This window comes from Pararge aegeria, chromosome 14 (genome assembly GCF_905163445.1).
Source record: "Pararge aegeria chromosome 14, ilParAegt1.1, whole genome shotgun sequence".
NCBI lineage: Eukaryota > Metazoa > Arthropoda > Insecta > Lepidoptera > Nymphalidae > Pararge > Pararge aegeria.
Genome location: NC_053193.1, coordinates 9,714,109 through 9,732,837, shown reverse-complemented (window position 1 = coordinate 9,732,837; position 18,729 = coordinate 9,714,109). Strand labels below are relative to the sequence as shown.

The 18,729-nt window shown below is 36.1% G+C and overlaps 1 protein-coding gene across 1 annotated transcript in view; it reads right to left on the bottom strand.

The window, feature by feature from the left end:
* Nucleotides 1-2,330: 2,330 nt before the first annotated feature.
* LOC120629466 overlaps nt 2,331-18,729 on the bottom strand; it is a 35,630-nt gene continuing 19,231 nt past the window's right edge. Inside the window, exons 15-27 of the mRNA XM_039898406.1 lie at nt 13,714-13,821; nt 10,338-10,602; nt 9,378-9,594; nt 9,080-9,123; nt 8,444-8,591; nt 8,217-8,295; nt 6,663-6,766; nt 5,958-6,150; nt 5,331-5,507; nt 4,732-4,831; nt 3,998-4,177; nt 3,691-3,785; nt 2,331-2,565 (exon numbers count right to left, since the gene is read on the bottom strand). Of these exons, the coding sequence (XP_039754340.1) occupies nt 2,380-2,565; nt 3,691-3,785; nt 3,998-4,177; nt 4,732-4,831; nt 5,331-5,507; nt 5,958-6,150; nt 6,663-6,766; nt 8,217-8,295; nt 8,444-8,591; nt 9,080-9,123; nt 9,378-9,594; nt 10,338-10,602; nt 13,714-13,821 (1,896 nt within the window). The 3' untranslated portion in view covers nt 2,331-2,379. The remainder of the gene's footprint in view (nt 2,566-3,690; nt 3,786-3,997; nt 4,178-4,731; nt 4,832-5,330; nt 5,508-5,957; nt 6,151-6,662; nt 6,767-8,216; nt 8,296-8,443; nt 8,592-9,079; nt 9,124-9,377; nt 9,595-10,337; nt 10,603-13,713; nt 13,822-18,729) is intronic.

Sequence of the window (18,729 nt, the reverse complement as noted above, 5' to 3'; positions counted from 1 at the left end):
GAAAACGTGCAGCATTTCTCCTTCCTTTCTAATATTTTATAATTATTCTCCTGTTTAAAACATCCGCTAGGTCTCTCCCTCTTCCATCGTTCCTACATTCCAGATTACGATTCTCATTCTTACTTCCTGGACTCGCTTTTTAAGTACGTCGCACCCGTCCCTGATTTGCAACGTTGTTTGAGTTTTGGCATGAAGTTTTACAACTTGTAATTTAGTTGTAAAGGTTGATATACACCGGGCGGCACTTTATAGGATAGGATAGGTGTTACTTGGATGCTCTGCGAAGCGTTGCTCTGTGTGTAGGCGATGCTTTTTCACTTGCAATCAATTGGAACATCCGCTTATTCCCTCAATTATTATTACGATAAAAAAAACTTTCTCAGTAAGTTGCTACCCACGGGACTGTCGTACACTATACTAGTATATATTTATTTTTTATACTTATTTATCAATAATGTGGTTGTAATTGTGTAGTCTGGTTTATTTTATTATATTAGTATGTAGTTATTCGTATGTGGGTTTTATATGTATACGGCAGACGGCCGACTGGCGCGGTGGGCAGCGACCCTGCTTTCTGAGTACAAGGCCGTGGGTTCGATTCCCACAACTGGAAAATGTTTGTGTGATGAGCATAAGTGGTTTTCAGTGTCTTGGTGTTTATATTTATTTTCTAAGTATTTATGTATATATAATTCATTAAAATATTCATCAGTCATCTTTAGTACCCATAACACAAGCTATGCTTACTTTGGGGCTAGGTGGCGATGTGTGTATTGTCGTAGTATATTTATTTATTTATATTTATTTATGTATGGCTATCACCGCCGCGAAGTGCTTGACTGTACCTTTGGCACGATTATCATATTTCCATATACTTTTTAAAGTGGAAGACACTTTGCCGATAGTCCCGTGGCCAAAATGATAGTTATGGAGAGGTCTTCGCGGTGTGGTCCAGACTTCTCTATATTTAAATAGTGTGTGAAGCGGAGTCAGAAAATAGCTGGTAACAGTTTGGCATATAATAAAATGGATAGTTTTTTCAAGTCTTTATTACTTAATTAACTCGCTTTACACAGATCGAAACTTCAAATGGCCTTCGCATAGCATATTCTGACTGACAAAAAACAAAGCTCGCATTTCAAGTTGACTAATTGACTATTTCTATTTCTATATCTAAAAAAAGAATTTTATCTTCAGTTGACATGGTGTGCGTAGTAAATATATCTATGCTTTTAAGAACTGAGCACTTTTTGTTTGTTATTTAAAAAAATTGTGTAATAGGGAAAATTGGTTGCCATTTTGTTAGTAATTCAGCTTAAACACATTTATTTCTCAAAAAGAACACAAAAACATCGAAAATACAATAATATTTTAAAATTAGTAGATACAAAATCTCAAAGTGCTTTACAAATGTACCATATTATTTAAAAGTAAAATTTTTTGCGAGTGGTTATAGAAAAAGTTAGCGAGCGATAATACAAATCGTTTTATAAGAAAGAGGTCACATTAACTTAACTGAACGGTATTTTCTACATGTTCACTAACAAGTTTTTTAAATATTGGTAATTAAAAATATTTATCTCTTTTTTCCAAGTACAGCTACTTATATTATTTTTTTACTCATATGAACAGTCATATGAGTTAAAAAATAATATAAGTCAAATATCCATTTTGATGCACATTTTGTGTAGGTTTTACGGCGTATTTAATAATTTTACTAAACTCTCCTTGTATTATGTTTGAGGCCTTGCAAGGTTTGGTAAAAGCGGGATTTCAAGAACCCAAAAAACAAAGTCTAGTGCTGTCGGATTAAAATTAAAATACGATTATAACATTAAAATTACTTTACAAATTTTATCAATATTTTTTAAACGGAGTTATCTTAGTGGTTAGGGTTTCGCTTTCGAGGGGACCGAGGTCAATACCCGCAAGGAGCTCTAACTTTTGGGAGTTATGAGCGTTTTAAATTTAAGCAACTTAAATATCGCTTGCTTTAAGGTGAAGGATTGATGGAGGAAACTATCGTTAGGAAACCTGGATGCCTAAGAGTTCTCCATAACCTTCACAAAGGCACAGACTTCACAAGCCTAAGCATAACGGCCTAACCCTTTTTTGTGAGAGGAGACCCGTGCCATGTAGCGGAACGGTAATGGATAATGATGGTATTTGTTACATGTTTTTAAGAATAATCCTTAGAGTCTAATGCCCGTTTTCATTGGTGACAAAAAACAATGCCTATTAATGCCTAATCCACGATGATTCGTAGGTGTACTTATAACTAAAATAATTAATTTAAATATTGAGACATAATAGAAAAGTACTTAATTAAATAAAGACGGGTACCGTCATTTTTATAAGTCGTAGTTGTAGAGATCACGTCTATTTTGCAGAATTTCCCGTCGCTTTGTATCCTTTAAATAATGTAATGCATATGTGATGGAACCAGTTCTTTCGTTGATATACGCGTTCCTCTTTTGCTTGCCGTCTGAATGCTTTCCATTCCTCGAATCTCACTGGATCGGTCGGACCGTAGGACGTCTTCTTGCGGAAAGCTGATTTGATCGTCTGTACATAAAACACATATCTATTAATTAACTATGCCAAGTCTCAGCATTAAAAATTGGAGAAATTGTTATAACCTTGTTCATCGATTGAAATGTAAATGATTATTAAGGCCGTCAAATGTTTTTATGTAAAGGAAATTAGGAAAGTTTACTGTAATAAATAATATTCATATCCAAATAAAAACAATTAAGTATCTACCCCTCAAATTTAAACGCTTTTTAATATAAACGAAAACGAAATCCAATAAACGTTTTAGAATCTGTTTTCTTGTGTGAGCGGTTTAGGTCTGCGGGTTTAGGGGGTTGATTGACCGCTCGCTTGACGTATAAGAGGGGTCGGCATTCGAAGATTCTGGGATTTACTTTAGAGTCGTGGGGACCTATTGAATTGTGAAGGTTAGACGCTACAAAGTAAAGGGTCACAAAGAAATACTTGAGCGCTACCAACATGAATAGCTTATGCGTCTCACGTCCTTCTGATAGAAGAAAAATACTAATCGTTTTGCATAGTGAGGCCTTACGAAGGGGTAGAAAATAGGGAAAAAAAGATTTATTCGAGCGTGTCAGACATTGATAGGAAGCTACCAAAGGTCATGGCAGATTTGCACCATATTTTTTGCAACTCGTGTGCGTGGAACACTTACACATAATTGTCAGATTATGGGTCAATAGGACAAGGACATCAAGATGAAGTGTCTGTATAATAATCTGACGCGTTCGAATGGGTTTTTTCACTAATCTGATCTACCCTACGTTGACCATAATGTACACTGTACAGGGCTCAGCTATGGTAGCTGTACCTATCACACAAGATGTAAGGATGCCCCCCTAACGTTTTTCTGAAATGCTCGGGTAAATCCCTGCTTGGGCTCCCCAACTATATTGTTGACGTATGGTTTGAGTTCCAGTTGAAAGACCTTGTCGTTAGCGAATTGTTCGTCTATAAGCAAGATCTTAGAGCGCTGAAAGGATGTCCAGAACCCAACTCTTGAGTAGGTACCAAATAGTTCGCAGAAGAGGTGCGCAGCTTTAGTTTAGTTAATTAACAATTTATGTTTTATTCCTGGGTTCAGCACCTAGGTAAACTATTTGTATTTTATTCAGATTAAAAAGAATTCCGTCTTACCTCAATGATATGTCCAGTTTTATATTTCCACAAAGCGAGTGCTATGAACAGGGGAACCAACGCCATTCCGACATATTGAAGAACCTGTCCAGCAACTGAAAATAAGACTATCTTGAAATTTTGCATATTTATTTGGAAGCTCTAGTAAATTTTTATTATACTTAATGTATGAAAAATTAGCAAATTTTTTTATCACTTTAATGAATAACCAAAATCAGCCACAGAATCAAGTACATAGTACATAAATCGTGTACACGAATAATATTAAAGCATCAAAAACCTCTCCACTCAGTATACAAGTACTTACTATACGCTTCCTCAGGATATTCGTACGTTTTTCCAAATAAGATTCTCTCCGATGTTATCATTGCGTAGAAGAACACAGTTGTCATGAGAAGCGGCGTGACGATAGCCCAGCAAACTCTCCAGAAGAACGAAGTCTTAAAGCCAAGCATGTATTGAATATCAAGACATAAATTTTCAAGTCCTGGAAAAAAGTTATTTGATCATAAAAATAGTTTAGAAGTCGCTCAATGGTAAAACACGAATGCCTGTAGGATAGTTTAAAACTTCTAGTCAGCGAAGCATGTTATACTTCTCAATGCAAACACAAGAGGCAATGATTAGAATCCCCATTACGTTTTCCAGAAAGGGCAAATTAACAGAAACATTAAGAGCTTTCTGCGTTCGTTTAGCTCGTCCGGCGAAGCTACGACCGCCATGCTTATTCCCGTAGCAAAGCAGTATTGCTGCGCATGTAGTTCCTTAGCATGTATACCGAATCTATATATATATATATCAGTTGAAATCAAATGTAGCTAGTTACTGTGGAAAGTTGCCTGTTAAATCCATATTTTGCATTCTGAATCCAAGTTTCAAACTGAGTTCATTTCAACTCTGTTGGCATGTACAATTACGTAATGTGTCCCAATGGTTTGGGAATTATTTGATATCAACTTTCCAAAGTACAAATTCATTTATGAGCTCGCGCGAGATTCCCCCTTTCATCACAATGCTCCGTAATGTGGTTAAAAAACTTACCATAAATCCAAAATATGGCAATCGTTTCTGCAATAGCGGAGAACAGCCTCATAAAAGTTCCACCATAATGGTCGACTATTTCCAGAACGTATTGACCTCCCTAGAAATGTATAATGTAAAAAAAAAGTATATACCAGCTCTACTTTAGTCAATCAATGGAATTAGAATTTAAAATACATAATTTTGGATCAATCATAGATTTATTTTATCTTATTTTAGTTTTAGGAGAAGTGCGCTTTGATCTTATAGTGAACCGTGGATAGATCCTCGGTAGGGGCAATTTGGAATTTATAGTTCCTGAAATCTCTGATCTGGCGGCTGGCAGCCATGCCGGCAGCGGTGCCGCGTAGAAACCGACTAGGGATATTTATTTAATATTACTGCCTTATCCTGACAGGTTTAAGTTAGCCTGTTACCATCTTAGATTTCGTCATAACTTACCATCAAGTGAGATTGCAGTCAAGGGCTAACTTGAAGTGGAATAAAAGAAAGGGGATGTAGACCGCATGCGTTTAATTACTGGTTTCATCTAACCCATTTCAGGCGTTTTCATGACGATCGATTAGTAAAGATCGGTTAGTAGGAAAAAGGTAGCTTACAGGGGTGACATAAACGAGTCCCATTAGAAAGATTGAGATGCAAACTCCAGCGGACATGAAATGCGTGGGCACGCGTGGGAAGGCGTCCAGCAGAACACTGTTGATCACTGACAGAAGCGCCACGCCCGACCCAATGCCCAGTGTGGCCATCATCAGGAAGAATAACACGGAGAATAGCTGCAAATATATAAACTCTGTAGAAGAAGAAACTGGCGAAAACCTAACCTAAAATAGTTGAAATTTTGACCCATCTTCATACAAGGATAGTTAATTTAATCGTCACAATATACTTGGGTTATCAGAATTTAATAGTGAATCAGGACTTTGAGTTTATCAGTAGCATTCAACTATCAATGCAGCATTTTTAGGCTTCCTTTTCACACTCTGTTTTTATTTTTCCGTTTCCGGCAGTTTAGGGATTTCCACATTATCCTATAGGTAATATATACAACGATTAATTGAAGTAAATTTTATTTCAGTTAAGTGCGCTTCATCTTCAATTCATCTTGTTATATAAACAATTTCATCCGCTTAGTAAATCTTGCATTACCTTCGACTCACTGGCGGCTATGACCATTATGAGGTGGAGTTTTGATTTGGATGGGAAAAAATAATTTAGTAACCTACCTGAGGCACAACTGGTGATTTCGCAATGGCGTCTGGGTAGGATACAAAGGCCAAACTGGTGCCACCACTGCCTATGACCTTGGTTATATCGTCGTAACCCAATTCGTATGCAAGGTTACCCAAAATGCCGAAAATTGTTATACCTGACATTAAACTGGTGAACGTATCCAATGTTGTTACGATCATGGAGTCCCTAAAAAGAAAAAAAAATAGTATACCTCATTCCTGCCGTTGCGATTCCGGTCAATGAACTTACTGCTCCGACACACACTTAGTGTTCGACTTTTAGTAATGGGTCAGTCATTGCCCAAAGTCAAAAGTCTTAAGTGTAAGTAATAATTATATACAGCGTAATGTTACGAGTAAGTATAATATAATACGAGGAATTATCGTAAGCATTAGGTACTTGAATTTTTCTTCCTTACACAAAGCGTTTTTACAGTATCTAACATTTTTAAGTTGTTCATTTGGTACCCGTTTCGTCACTTGTCATCATCCTCACCGTATAAGTAGTTCTGTTAAAGTAGGTGCGCAAAATATTCAAGTCTAACTCTCGCAACGTTAGTAAACTAACTCTGAGTTTACCCGCTAGTGCGTCTATATGATTATTCAAAACGATCCCTGTAGCTTCCAGTCACAGAAAATTATATAGCCAATACGGTGCTATGGGGGGGGGGGGTTACTTTGGAAATAAAAGTGACCTACCTGTAAACGTTCTGTTTAAATCCATTGTAGGAAGAGAACATAATCAATGTACCCGAACAAACTGATAAAGAGAAAAATACTTGAGTAACTGCAGCATACCATACCTGAAACAAAATATGAATGTTTGATTTTTTTAAGGATGATTATAGCCGTTATTAACGTGTCTACATTTCCCTTTTGCTGTCTGCAAAGCGTTCCTTCCTACCTAATACTTCTGCTAGACGTGGCGATTTCTGAAAATTCTCAAGACAACTCGATAATAAATAAATTTAAAGTTTTAGCGGAGATATAATTTATTGTGTTCCCTAACCAGAAAAGGTAAGATAAAACTGGATCCAAAAACTTGATCGTGATCAGAATGATTAGTGAAATTTAAAATGAGCAAGCACTTACTTTTTAAAGATAAATTTTTAATTACTTACAAGTTATCGCAATTTTTGATACGATAGCGCATATAAATAACTCATCAAAATGATTGATTTATACCTAAATTATTCGTGTTTGCTTAGATTATAAATTGTCTACTGAAACAATGTAAGTGAGTAGGTAATAATATCAGCGAGAATGAGATTGCATTTTTTATTAATTTGTATACCTAACTAATTCTTAGGTAGGTATAGTTCTAATCATCATTGTGGAACCTCTTGTCAGACCATTTCATTCATTGATTTGTTATTTTAATTGTTGATTTTTTCATTGATTGATTTTTAAATAGTAAGTCTCAGGTACATTAGAGACTTACTATTTAAGAATCTTTTAAATAGTAAGTCTCTAATGTACCTGCCTATACCAAAGACACTCATAAAATTTTTGTAAAATGTTTCAAAATAGATTCAAAGACAAACAACTTGTTCCACAGTATAATTTTTTTCCTATTTAAAAAAAAACTGGCAAGTGTTTTTCTTTACAAATGAGCTGAAAATTTACACGAACGATTCGTTTGGACAATATCCAAGTGTCTGAGTGAGTTAGGGCGAAATCTTATCAGTGCGTTGCGTTATGTCGCCTCGACGCAGCGCGTTGCTTCATTATCTAGCGTTGCGTTACGATGTTGCAATGGATCAACGTACGTACGTAGCGTACATGCGTTGCAACGACACAAAGCTTGAATGTGGCATGTCACAGCGTCGAAGCCGTGACTACGCTTATGTACCTACTTTAAAATACACTTGTCCATTTTAGAATGATTCTCATGATCTAGCGGCAATGGGAAAAAGAATCGAATTATATAGATCTCTCCAACTGCTATATTTGATGAAATATAATAAATGTTATGTTCCTTATTATCATCATCATTATTAAACTTTTACCGGCCCACTACAGGGCACGGGTCTCCTCTCAGAATGAGAAGGGTTTTTGACTTTACATGCCGTTGAGAACAATGTGTTTTCCTTCAACGATAAAAGATAAAAGTGACATTTAATTTCTTAAAATGTTCTATGACAGGTGTGCCAGGAATCGGACTCGGTCCCACTGAAAGGGAAGGCTGAAGTTCCTACTAAGGCGATCAACGCTATACCTACTCATGCTAGGTAGTAATAGTTTAGTACTTACTCGAACTTCAAGGATTTTACTCCAAACCGGTGTAACGAAAAATAGAATTCCATTTACTGCCCCAGGAAGGGTTACAGCTCTGGAAATATTACACAATGTTATTATTGTACAGGCTGGTATATAGTACTCAGCGAGTAGGTTTTGCAATTTTTTTTTTGTTAGTATAAATAAACTTATTTATCAATTCAGTTAATATGTCGAAATGAATTATGAAAATAAAAAAAAACCTTATAAGAAGGACGAGCATCACAACGTAAGGGAACAAAGCGAGGAAATAGGCCGCTTTGCCAGAACTCTTCACGCTTCGGGCGACGATCAGGAATATTATAATCCAAGAAATCAGCAAACAGAGAGTGAGATCCCATAATGGAACACCTGAAATATAATATAATATGAACTGATATAAAAAATACGAAAACGTGTTTGTTTGTCCTTCCCTTACGACCTTAGTTACGAGTTAGTTTAAAGGACGGAGACGGATACTTTTTATCCCAGCACGGCTAGCATGGAGATAATTATGTCTCCGGGGAAAGGATAACAATGTATCTTCTCCCATAGTTTTATCAACTCTCCTCTTTAAAGAAATACTTCTTAGCTACAGAAATGCCTTTAATTTCTCGTCATATACAGATATATAAAATCAACTTTTATCAAAACTCTTAATGTCAGATTTTACGCTTCACATAAGTACCTACTTCAGGAATAATAAGGAGAAATATTTTCAAACTATTTTTTGCGATGATTAAACAACGATGCGGTTTAAAAAACCAAACTCTTGTAGAATGGCAAATGAAGTGACGATTTAGACATTTTGAAACACTTACAAAAATTGTAAAAGTGTTTCAAAATGTAAATAAACTTACCGATTCCATCGTGAATTCCGTCTGACCGACGAAGGACTGTCTTTCTGAAATTCAATGAGTACTTTTGTAGTGAAATAAAAAAATATTGCCTTTGACCTAATTAGTTTCTTTTTAGATAGGTAAATAGGTCTATTACCTATTTTTTACAACTTTCGCTTGACAGGTATATAACATTACCTGTTATCAGTATTTTAATAGTTATGGAACATGGGGGATCCATGTTTAATAATCAACGATTATTTTAATACACACAAAACATTCATTAATGAATTTATTCATAGGTAAAACTAAAACTTACGTGAAATACAGCTCGGCACTGCTTGAGGGGCTGCCTTCTATGGCGCTCATATTAACTGATTCTCCTGAAGGTACACAATCTCTCCAATTGGGATTGCATATTGCCCAGGGTAAAGGATCCTGGAAGCTCATTGCCAGGTAGTAGAAGCACAGGGCGATGATTGAAACGTAATATGAAACTAAATACATAGCGCCCAAAGCTTGCGCATATCCGGTACCTGTAAAAGTTCATGAATAAGAAAAAAGTAGTAGTGGCACTTTTTGTGACAGAGCTCTTCAGGGGAAGTACTACCGCCATATTTTTGCCGTAAATATTTTGGAATGCTGTGTTCCGACCTGAAGGGTTTGGTTGCCGGTGTAATTATAAACACATGCGATTTAATAGGTAGGGCAAAGATTTGATATAACATTTGCTGCAAGTAGTTGTGGTCTTATATCTATGTGTGAATCTACGTGCAAACGTGTGTGAGTTTTTGACTTATGTAAATATTGTTTTAAATATTCCGTCACCTTTATTGCTTTTTGAGACATTAAACACGAACACATTAGCTTTTTCACAAGAAAATAGTATCTCAATGAGTGAAATCTTTTTTTTTGCACGGACTCTTTGACGACAGAAAATACATCTAATAGATGTGTTATTGATCTAAGCATTAAGTTAAGAACATACAGAATCCTCAGTCAGACATTATTGTTTGTAATGCATTGTGTCCTAAAACAGTGAAAACGCCCCGCGCACGTCTCATTTTCCCATTTTATAGTGAACGCTTAGAACATAACAGGTAAAATAATTGCTGTCAACTATTAAATGGTGTGCAGTGACTAACCGTTCGTTGGAGTGAACCATTCTAAAGTTGAGTGGTTTTTGATGCTTCATTATAAGTTGTGTACATTGTTTCTTTATGTTATTAATTATGTGGATCTGAGATTATATTATATGAAAGTATAAACTTATTCTTACCTTTCATAGCCGGCGAAAGTGCCCACACTTTAACGCAGTTACTATTACTGAATTGTCCAAGAACTGTTTCAAGATAATACATAGGTTTACCGATGACTATCAGTACAATAATATAAGGGATGAGGAACGCACCGCCCCCGTTCTCGTACGCTACGAAAGGAAAGCGCCATACATTTCCCAAACCTACCGATGTCGAGATGCATGACATCAGAAATTCGATTTGGTTGCCCCATGTTGGTCGTTCATGGACCGGTTTCTTTGTGTTCTGTAAAAATGTAAACATATAAGTCATCATCATCAACTTCACAACTCAAGGGAGGGAGATACTACTTGTACCACGCTACTGAAATGAATAGTTTGCGGGATATTATCTCATGATCATTACCAGGTATTATTGGTGGCAGCAGCTTTACGTGCTTTCTAAGTCATGGAACCGAATTCGAATCTTAAAAGTCGTATATTCATCTAGTTATTGACTTTGAGTAACTTAACAATCAACCGATTGCATTAATTTGTGTTCTCCTATACATCACATCACCTTACTTCATACAACTTTAGTAGGTTGGTGTATCATAGTACCTACTTAATCAAACATATTATACATATTTAAGTACCTGAAACAGTAACGCAAAATCCGTAATAGCTTTTGCAACGCATTTATCGCTATGGAAACTACATATAACTAGCCACAGAAACACTCACGTAAGTAATACATGTTATAAGCTCACTTACAGCGATTGACGCTGTTGAAACGATTCCTGAATAGAACGATCAGGTTGGTTAACTTAACAATGGAAATTGTCTCTGCGACTTGGTATACTCACAGTTATGTGAATACACCACATTACCTACTGTGAAGAATAAACCATATTACTCACAATAGGTAATTTAAGAGGGAAAACAAACGATTCCAAAGGGTTTTAAAAAAAGCGAAATAAACACGGGCAACAGCTAGTAAATTATAAGTTCAACAAAAACTAAAACCAGGCTGGAGAAATTAAATTATTGTAGAAATCTAACATTAAGCTATACTTAAGTTAAAACAAGGTATAGGTACCTAACCTATTAAAAGTTCATACCTTGATTAAATAACAGAGGTCATACATTTAACAAATAGGTGGAGTCGGTGGCCTATATTCCATTAGGTTCAAAATACGTTTATGGGTTTACTGTCATAATTGGTAAAATGGTAGTGTCGACCGTTTAATCGATTTCACTATAATTGGGCACGGGTTTCCTCTCGAAATGAGACGGGGTTAGGTCGTAGTTGAAAACGATGGCTAAGTCTGAATTTGTAGACTTCACATAACTTTGAGAATTCTATAGAGAACTCTTAGGCGTTCAGGTTTCCTCACAATGTTTTCCATCACTGTAAAAGCAAAAGACTATTTAATTACTCTAAAAGTAATTCCAATAGGTGAATTCTAAAGTTGGAAGTGGTACGTGCCGGGGATCGAATTCTGTCCTCTAGAAAGGGAGGCCGAAGTCAGAACTACTAGGCTATCATTGCTTCGTTTTAGGGGTAATAAGACTATTTTACTACGATACAAAATATCTAGGTGCCATAAATTGATAATCCCGAAAGCGGTTGTTTTATGACGGTGGAGCAATAAGTTAAATTTGCTTGTGGTATAAACCCATAAAGCGATAAAACAAATTGCGCTATATTTTTATAGATTCTAATTTAGAATAATAGCGTGTAATGTATATCCCACCCAAACATTTTGTAAAAACTAGCCAAGTCTCGATAGAGCTGCTTGTTTAACTCTAAAAAGTAATGAAATCTAGATAAAGTCGTGCCAAGTCTAAGGTTCCGTACTGCGATTTCTTTATTACTATAGTTAATGATGTGTGACTTGACATTGTTGTGACACATAATAAAGAGTGAGTGTCATAAATGCAAAACTTTGCTTTCACTTAACTTCGGAACTAAATGACCTACAGACTTGAAATTTTGGATTTTAAGTATGTGATTATAGCTTACTGAATGACGAAAATTTCTGCGTTCTGGTCTTATCCAGAGGTAATAGGGACCTGAAAATGCGGCGAAATGGTTCCAGTATAGGATGGGACGACAGTGTTTGCATCGCGCTCGTCTTGGCGGGGGCACTACCGTGCCCCCCGATATACTAGTGCTATAAACTGTATTTAGGTATAGTCGGCTATACTTTATGGCTTTTATTCGGCTTGTACAGATCAAAAGGGTGGCTGTGCATAGATTGTTAATATATTAGTTTATATATAGTCTTATTATCACGGATCGTTTTAGGAAAATTCGCATTACCTTAAACTGTCCATTCAATAAAAAATGAAAATGACCCAAAAGTAAACAAGCAATATTGTTTATAACTTTTCGAGCTAACCGAAAACGAAAACCTTTTATAGTTTAGAATATTGAATGTTAATGGAAATAACCTAAATCTTCAAGCATCGTCTTAATTTCAAACATTAAAATTCCTATTCTCTTAAAAAAACTTTCAATGCAACTTGCTAAATCTTGCTAAATCAAATTGCGGTGTTTTGAATTTTTAGGTTAATTTGCGGTAGGTACTTGAGCTATTTCCACCTCATACGATAGGTGTCAACTCAATAATTAAAAACCTAACTTTGATTTTTTCCATATGAATACAACCTATATTGTTTATTTAAGTATCATTAAAAACAACATACATTAACCACAGTATACCATTCATACTAATACTATAAATGTAAAAGTGTGTTTGTTTCCTTGTTTGTTTGTTTGTCCTTACTTTACGCCCTAACAAATCAAACAATCGATTTTTTGGAAAAGAGTTACTTAAAAGGGCGGTAATAAAGGCTACTTGTTAACCCAGGAAAACAAACTATTCCCGCGGGATTTGTAAAAAAAACTGTTATATACGCGGACAGAGAACGCGGGCAACCGATAGTAAATAATTATTAAAACGATCTCAAAAAAAATGCTAAGGCACCGCGATTCGAACTCTATAAAGAAGAGGTAGTACCTAAGATCGATGACTTAATTTGCTATTACATGCGTAAAATAGGCAATTTATTTATACACCACAACACGTCACAGATCGTCCAAAATGGGGTCTCTACGCACGTTTTGCTTAAAAATGTTTACTTTACAATGCACGATTGCTAAGTGACTTGTTCGCACGTTGCCTCGAGCGAACATAGCACACTAGTGTCATAATATATTATTAACTGAGAACTAAGCATTTAACAAGCAGGATCTATGCTATTAATTCTTCTCTCCTATTTAAGAGAGGAGGCCTGTGTCAGTGGGACCTTAATGGTTTGTAGGTGATGGTGATAATAATTGTTGTTTAGTAAATATTTTTTATTAAAAGGCATTTCCTTCGTCTAATATCTACTTAACTGTTATACTAACCTTATCTGATTTACTTTTTTCTTGTAAGTCATTCATGTTTTCCGGGCTGGCATCGAAAGCTATATTTACCCTCTCTTCATTTTTTTCCGTAGTTTTCTTACTGTCAGCCTATAACATATTTGAGCGCATTAATTTATAACGTATTTGTATAATATAAGCCATAATATTAATTCCTAATAATCACCATTCTAATAAAAGGCACGGCTACGTGCTCTATGTCGAAAGGAATTCTGATGATTCTTTGGAGTAGGTATTTATTGTACCCTATAATAAATGCGTCGATAAAAAATATCAGATAAATTTCTTTGATATTATACATCATGTGTCTTTGATCAATAGTTTATTTTGTTCAATACTAGCTATTGCCCGCGACTTCGTCTGCGTTTGATTTTGTTTTTTTATGTGGCATTCAATTTATTTGTAGTTCTAAAAAAAAAAGTGATTTAGTAGCTTAAATGAGGGATTTGCTGCTGTCCGCTGAGGAGTTCTGTCCTCTATCACCAACCACATTCATCAGATCTACACAAAGTTTGGGCAAAATTAAACACATATTATAACCTCTATAGTACAAAAATAATTATTTAAATCGGTTATATGTCGGAGTTATGGTGTAAAATCGTCAAACACTCATCCCCTCTCCCAAAGAAACCGAGCTTAATTTCGGGATAAAAAATATCCTATATTACTTCTAACACTTCCAAGATTATGTGTACAAAGTTTCATGAGGATCGGTTAAGTAGTTTTTGCGTGAAAGCGTAACAAACAAACTTACATTCACATTTATAATATTAATAGGGGAGTAAAGTAAAGTAAGTAAGTAGGGATAGGGATTGTGAACACATCGGACAAAAGTACTATTTTTTTTGTGCGATGCATAGAAAGATACAGGTTTTTCTGGTAAAAACGCGTAAGCAACGAGCTTTGCATACAACTATGAATTATAAGTAAATTTTGTAATCGCAAAAAAAAGTACCGTTAAAATACAACATGACGCAAAATGTTCTAGCGCGTACGTAGGTTATCTTTCGGTTGTCTCACGAGACCTACTTGCTTTTTCGGAAGGACATTTGCCGATAACCACCTAAGGGGTTGCTACTGCGTCACCGGGGGAGTGGGGCGAGCGCGAAAGCTCGCCATGAGAAGAGCCCCAGGGCTCGACGACATCGGGGGGAGTGTGGGAGACGTCGACCCGAGGGTGCCTCCTGCGAGGACTCGGACCTCGGCTCGGTTTGACGTAAATCTGACTGTTGGTGGACTTTTGGACTAATCATTGTTTATTCCGAACGCCCCCGTGACCGTGGTAAGGATCCACGTCCGGATGACGTCAGAAATCAGGGTCCTCGTCTTCGCCGGCGAAGACGCTGTGTTTGTTGCGTGTGTGTGTGTTGTTGGGACACGTTGTCGGTAGTTATTTTATCGTCAGGGTCGTCAAGGACATGCTTCGGACGTCGCCGCTTTAGCTCGACGTCGGGGACGGGGGTATAAGTGGACGCCTCGACCACTAGGGGGTTGGGGTGTCGGACTGCATTTTCAAAGTAGGTCTTTGATAATGATTTCATGTACTGGGCTATGGTGGGAAGATCGAGGTCTCGGTGGAGATCACGAGACCTAGGTCACGAGATCGTTTAAATCAGGCGCAAGAATCGGTTACGCGACCATGAGGCCCGACAAGAGAAAGCGAGGCGAGACGTGAGCGCTATACAGACATTCGCTGTCGGGCTGTCTCGCCGAATGTGTACAGCTGGCGTAAAAGTACTAAATATGTGTTTTTGTACATTTGTACTTATAATTTAGGTTAATTTAAATCAGTTTTATTACATCCTGTACCATTCAAACCTACACAGTGAATTTCTTATTATAAAAGTAATTCTAAAATATTTTGTTAATACTATAATCATTTGTGTTGATTGTTTTTGCTTAAGTAGATTTGGTCGTGATAAATTAAAACCAAGTCATTGCTGTCATTATGACTTCTGTTAGTAGGTAGGCAAATGAAGAAAGTTTAAAATGGTTGGTTTAAATGTTGCACAGTAATTATTTAGTTTTTGGGTATTAATATGTTTCTTTAAAAAAATGTCTTAAATTTTTTTAATACCAGTGAGCTTATAGTACATTTAATATCTTGCTATCAATGTTTAGTAGCGACATATTAATTTTAAGTTATGAAAATTTTGACATAAAAAAATCGTCATTTTAAAAAATATGGGTGTAGAAATTAATAGGTACTTCCCTACTTTGAGTTATCTCTCTCACAAAGGTGGCAGGCCTCTGAAAGGATGACATCGTGAGGAAACCTGTATGCATTCCAGTTCTCCATAATGTTCTCAAAGTCGTATGTACTCTGCCAATCCGTACGTGACCGCTTGATGGATTAAAACATAAATATTCTGATAGGCCTAAACCTTTCTCATACTGAGGGTAGACTCTTGCTCTACGGTTACCCGGTAATGGGTTCAGTGGTTCATAAAGAAGGTCAGTCTGGCTAGGAATCCATTAATTAGGTACGTTTTCTTGGATTAAACAACAATTATTGTCTAAGATGTAACAGAAAGCCAGACTAATCAGTCAGGATAAGAATCAGCGTACCTACATTGACGTTATTGTCGATTAAATGTAATTTTATCGGATCTGCACGCTGCTTTACCCGCACCCGTATATTATATTTGGCTACCAACGTTATTAAGTTGAAAGTTGTCTTTAGTCTTATTAGTCGAGGTCTCGGGGTCGAACTCTGACATGTGCAATATGAGGCTAGTTACCACCCGGGCGACAAAGACGTGCCGCCAAGCGGTTTAGCGTTCCGGAACTATATTGCGTTGAAACCCGATTCGGGGTATAGATTTCGTAATATTAACTGCCTTTTCCCTAACAGGTAAGCCAACTAGCATCCTAGACTGCATAGTCACTGTCCACCAGGCGAGATTGCAGTCTAACTTGTAGTACCTACAATTTAAAACAAATACACAGTTATGTACAGTCCCAGATTACGGTCTTAATTTTTTTTAATATAAAAAATATTACGTTTTCCTTTCTTATTGGATTTGATAAGATTAAGCCTTAATTTCCTACGGAATATCCCTGACATACTGAGGTGATTAAATAACAAATTATCTTGGTAATCAAATTTCTTGAGCTACCGTACGCGACTATTCTCGGAACCGCCTATGTACGTGTAAAACTTAAGTTGTTAAATTTGATTTTGTTAGAATCATCATACCAACCGATTGACGTCCACAGCTGGACATAGGTCTTTTATAGGGAGTTCCAAATACAACGGTGTTGTGCGGCTTGGGTCCAGCGGCTCCCTGCTACTCGAGTACTCGCCTGTAACATCCGTCTACCTTGTTGGGGGTGTACCAACGCTGCGTTTTTTCTCCTCATTTCTGATTTGATCATGTAGATATAGCCCTTACATAGCTACTAGCTCTCTCCCGCTGTTAAAGTTATAAACAATTGACGACGGAAAAAAATGCCATTTCGTTTTTGCCGTTATCTCATAAACTATTAATATTTAAGAAAATTTTGAAATTTATTCTGATAGAGGAGGATTTTTCCAACAAAAAACTCCCTACTCCCGGAAAAATTTAGTTATAATTTTAATTTAGGTCTGCGCGCGACATTTTTAAATTACGCGCGCGGCGTCAAAAGCGAGCACGGCGTCGTACGTTACTTAATGTATATAAGGTATTGAATATTTTTTTTTAATTTGAAAAAATTGGCAATGTATCCGAAATATAACAAAGTTCGACGTAGGCAAGTGGTCGATAGTCGGTTGGAAATTTTTAATTGCTTAAGTATGGACGTGTTGGTTCTAAAAGCCGTCCAAGATATTTCAAGCATTTTCCTCCAGCACCACAGCCCAAAGGCATCTATGCGTTTTTATATAGAAATAGGGTGTCTCAGTTTTTTACATACTGAAATAAAATAAAGTTTACCAACCTACGCCTGCGTGTGAAAGTTTCAATTTTAAATATCTACGTAGGTACCTACTTTAAAACTTTATCGGTCTGATATAATCCAACTATCAAAATATTTATGTTTCGATTACTTAGAAAATGATAGTGGAATATATTGTTATCGTATAATTAGTTCTCACGTCGGCATATATATCAATTTGTGTTATGCAATCATTAATCTTTAATATCATTACAGAAAAAATTGTGTCTGTTCTTGTATCCGTAGGAAGAACACTAGGAAGTAAATTTGTTAAGGATATATTAATGTACCTACCATCTACTACGGTCTGTCACTCCGTTATTTTATCTATATACCTAGTAGTACTTATGTCAAATTCATTTTGCCTTTTAACCGACTGCAAAAAAGGAGACGGTTCCCAATTCGGTTGTATATTCGGTATGTAAATTTTTTGATGGGAACCATTATTTGTCCATTAACAGATCTATAATTTTTGACTAAAAAACAGACTTTTAAACTAAAAATCAAGAAATAAATACATTCTAAAACATTTCTAGATAAGTCAGTGCGAAGTCAAATTTAATAAATGGTACTAAGTAGGTACATTCCTATAATTATTCCATATCCAATATTCTTATCTATAATTTTTACATTTTACATAGCAACTACTTCAAAATTTTGCAGTAAGTTTTTAAATATTAATGTTAGTTTTATTATTATTATTGTTTAATTATTATTCTACTTGTTTAACAAATTTGATTTTTATTGTCAATTTTTTTTTTAATTAAAATTACTCGTAGCTCAACCCACAAGTAATTTCTGTCACAAACTCGTCTGCCATGTTAGCGTGTGAATGCCGTGTTTGTGTTTGTTGATTGTGTCGCTGTTCGGCTTGTGATTGGTGTTTATGACACACTCAGCAGCACGGCTAGCATGGGCAGGAGACAATTAAATACCCGGGGAAAGGATAAACATTTATCTTCTCCCACATCTTTATCAACTCTCAGAGCATTGGCGCACAAGTCAAAATAATATATATGTGTAATATTAAACGGGGGTAAACTTCTCCTATTTCCTGTTCCACGGCTAGCATGGGCAGGA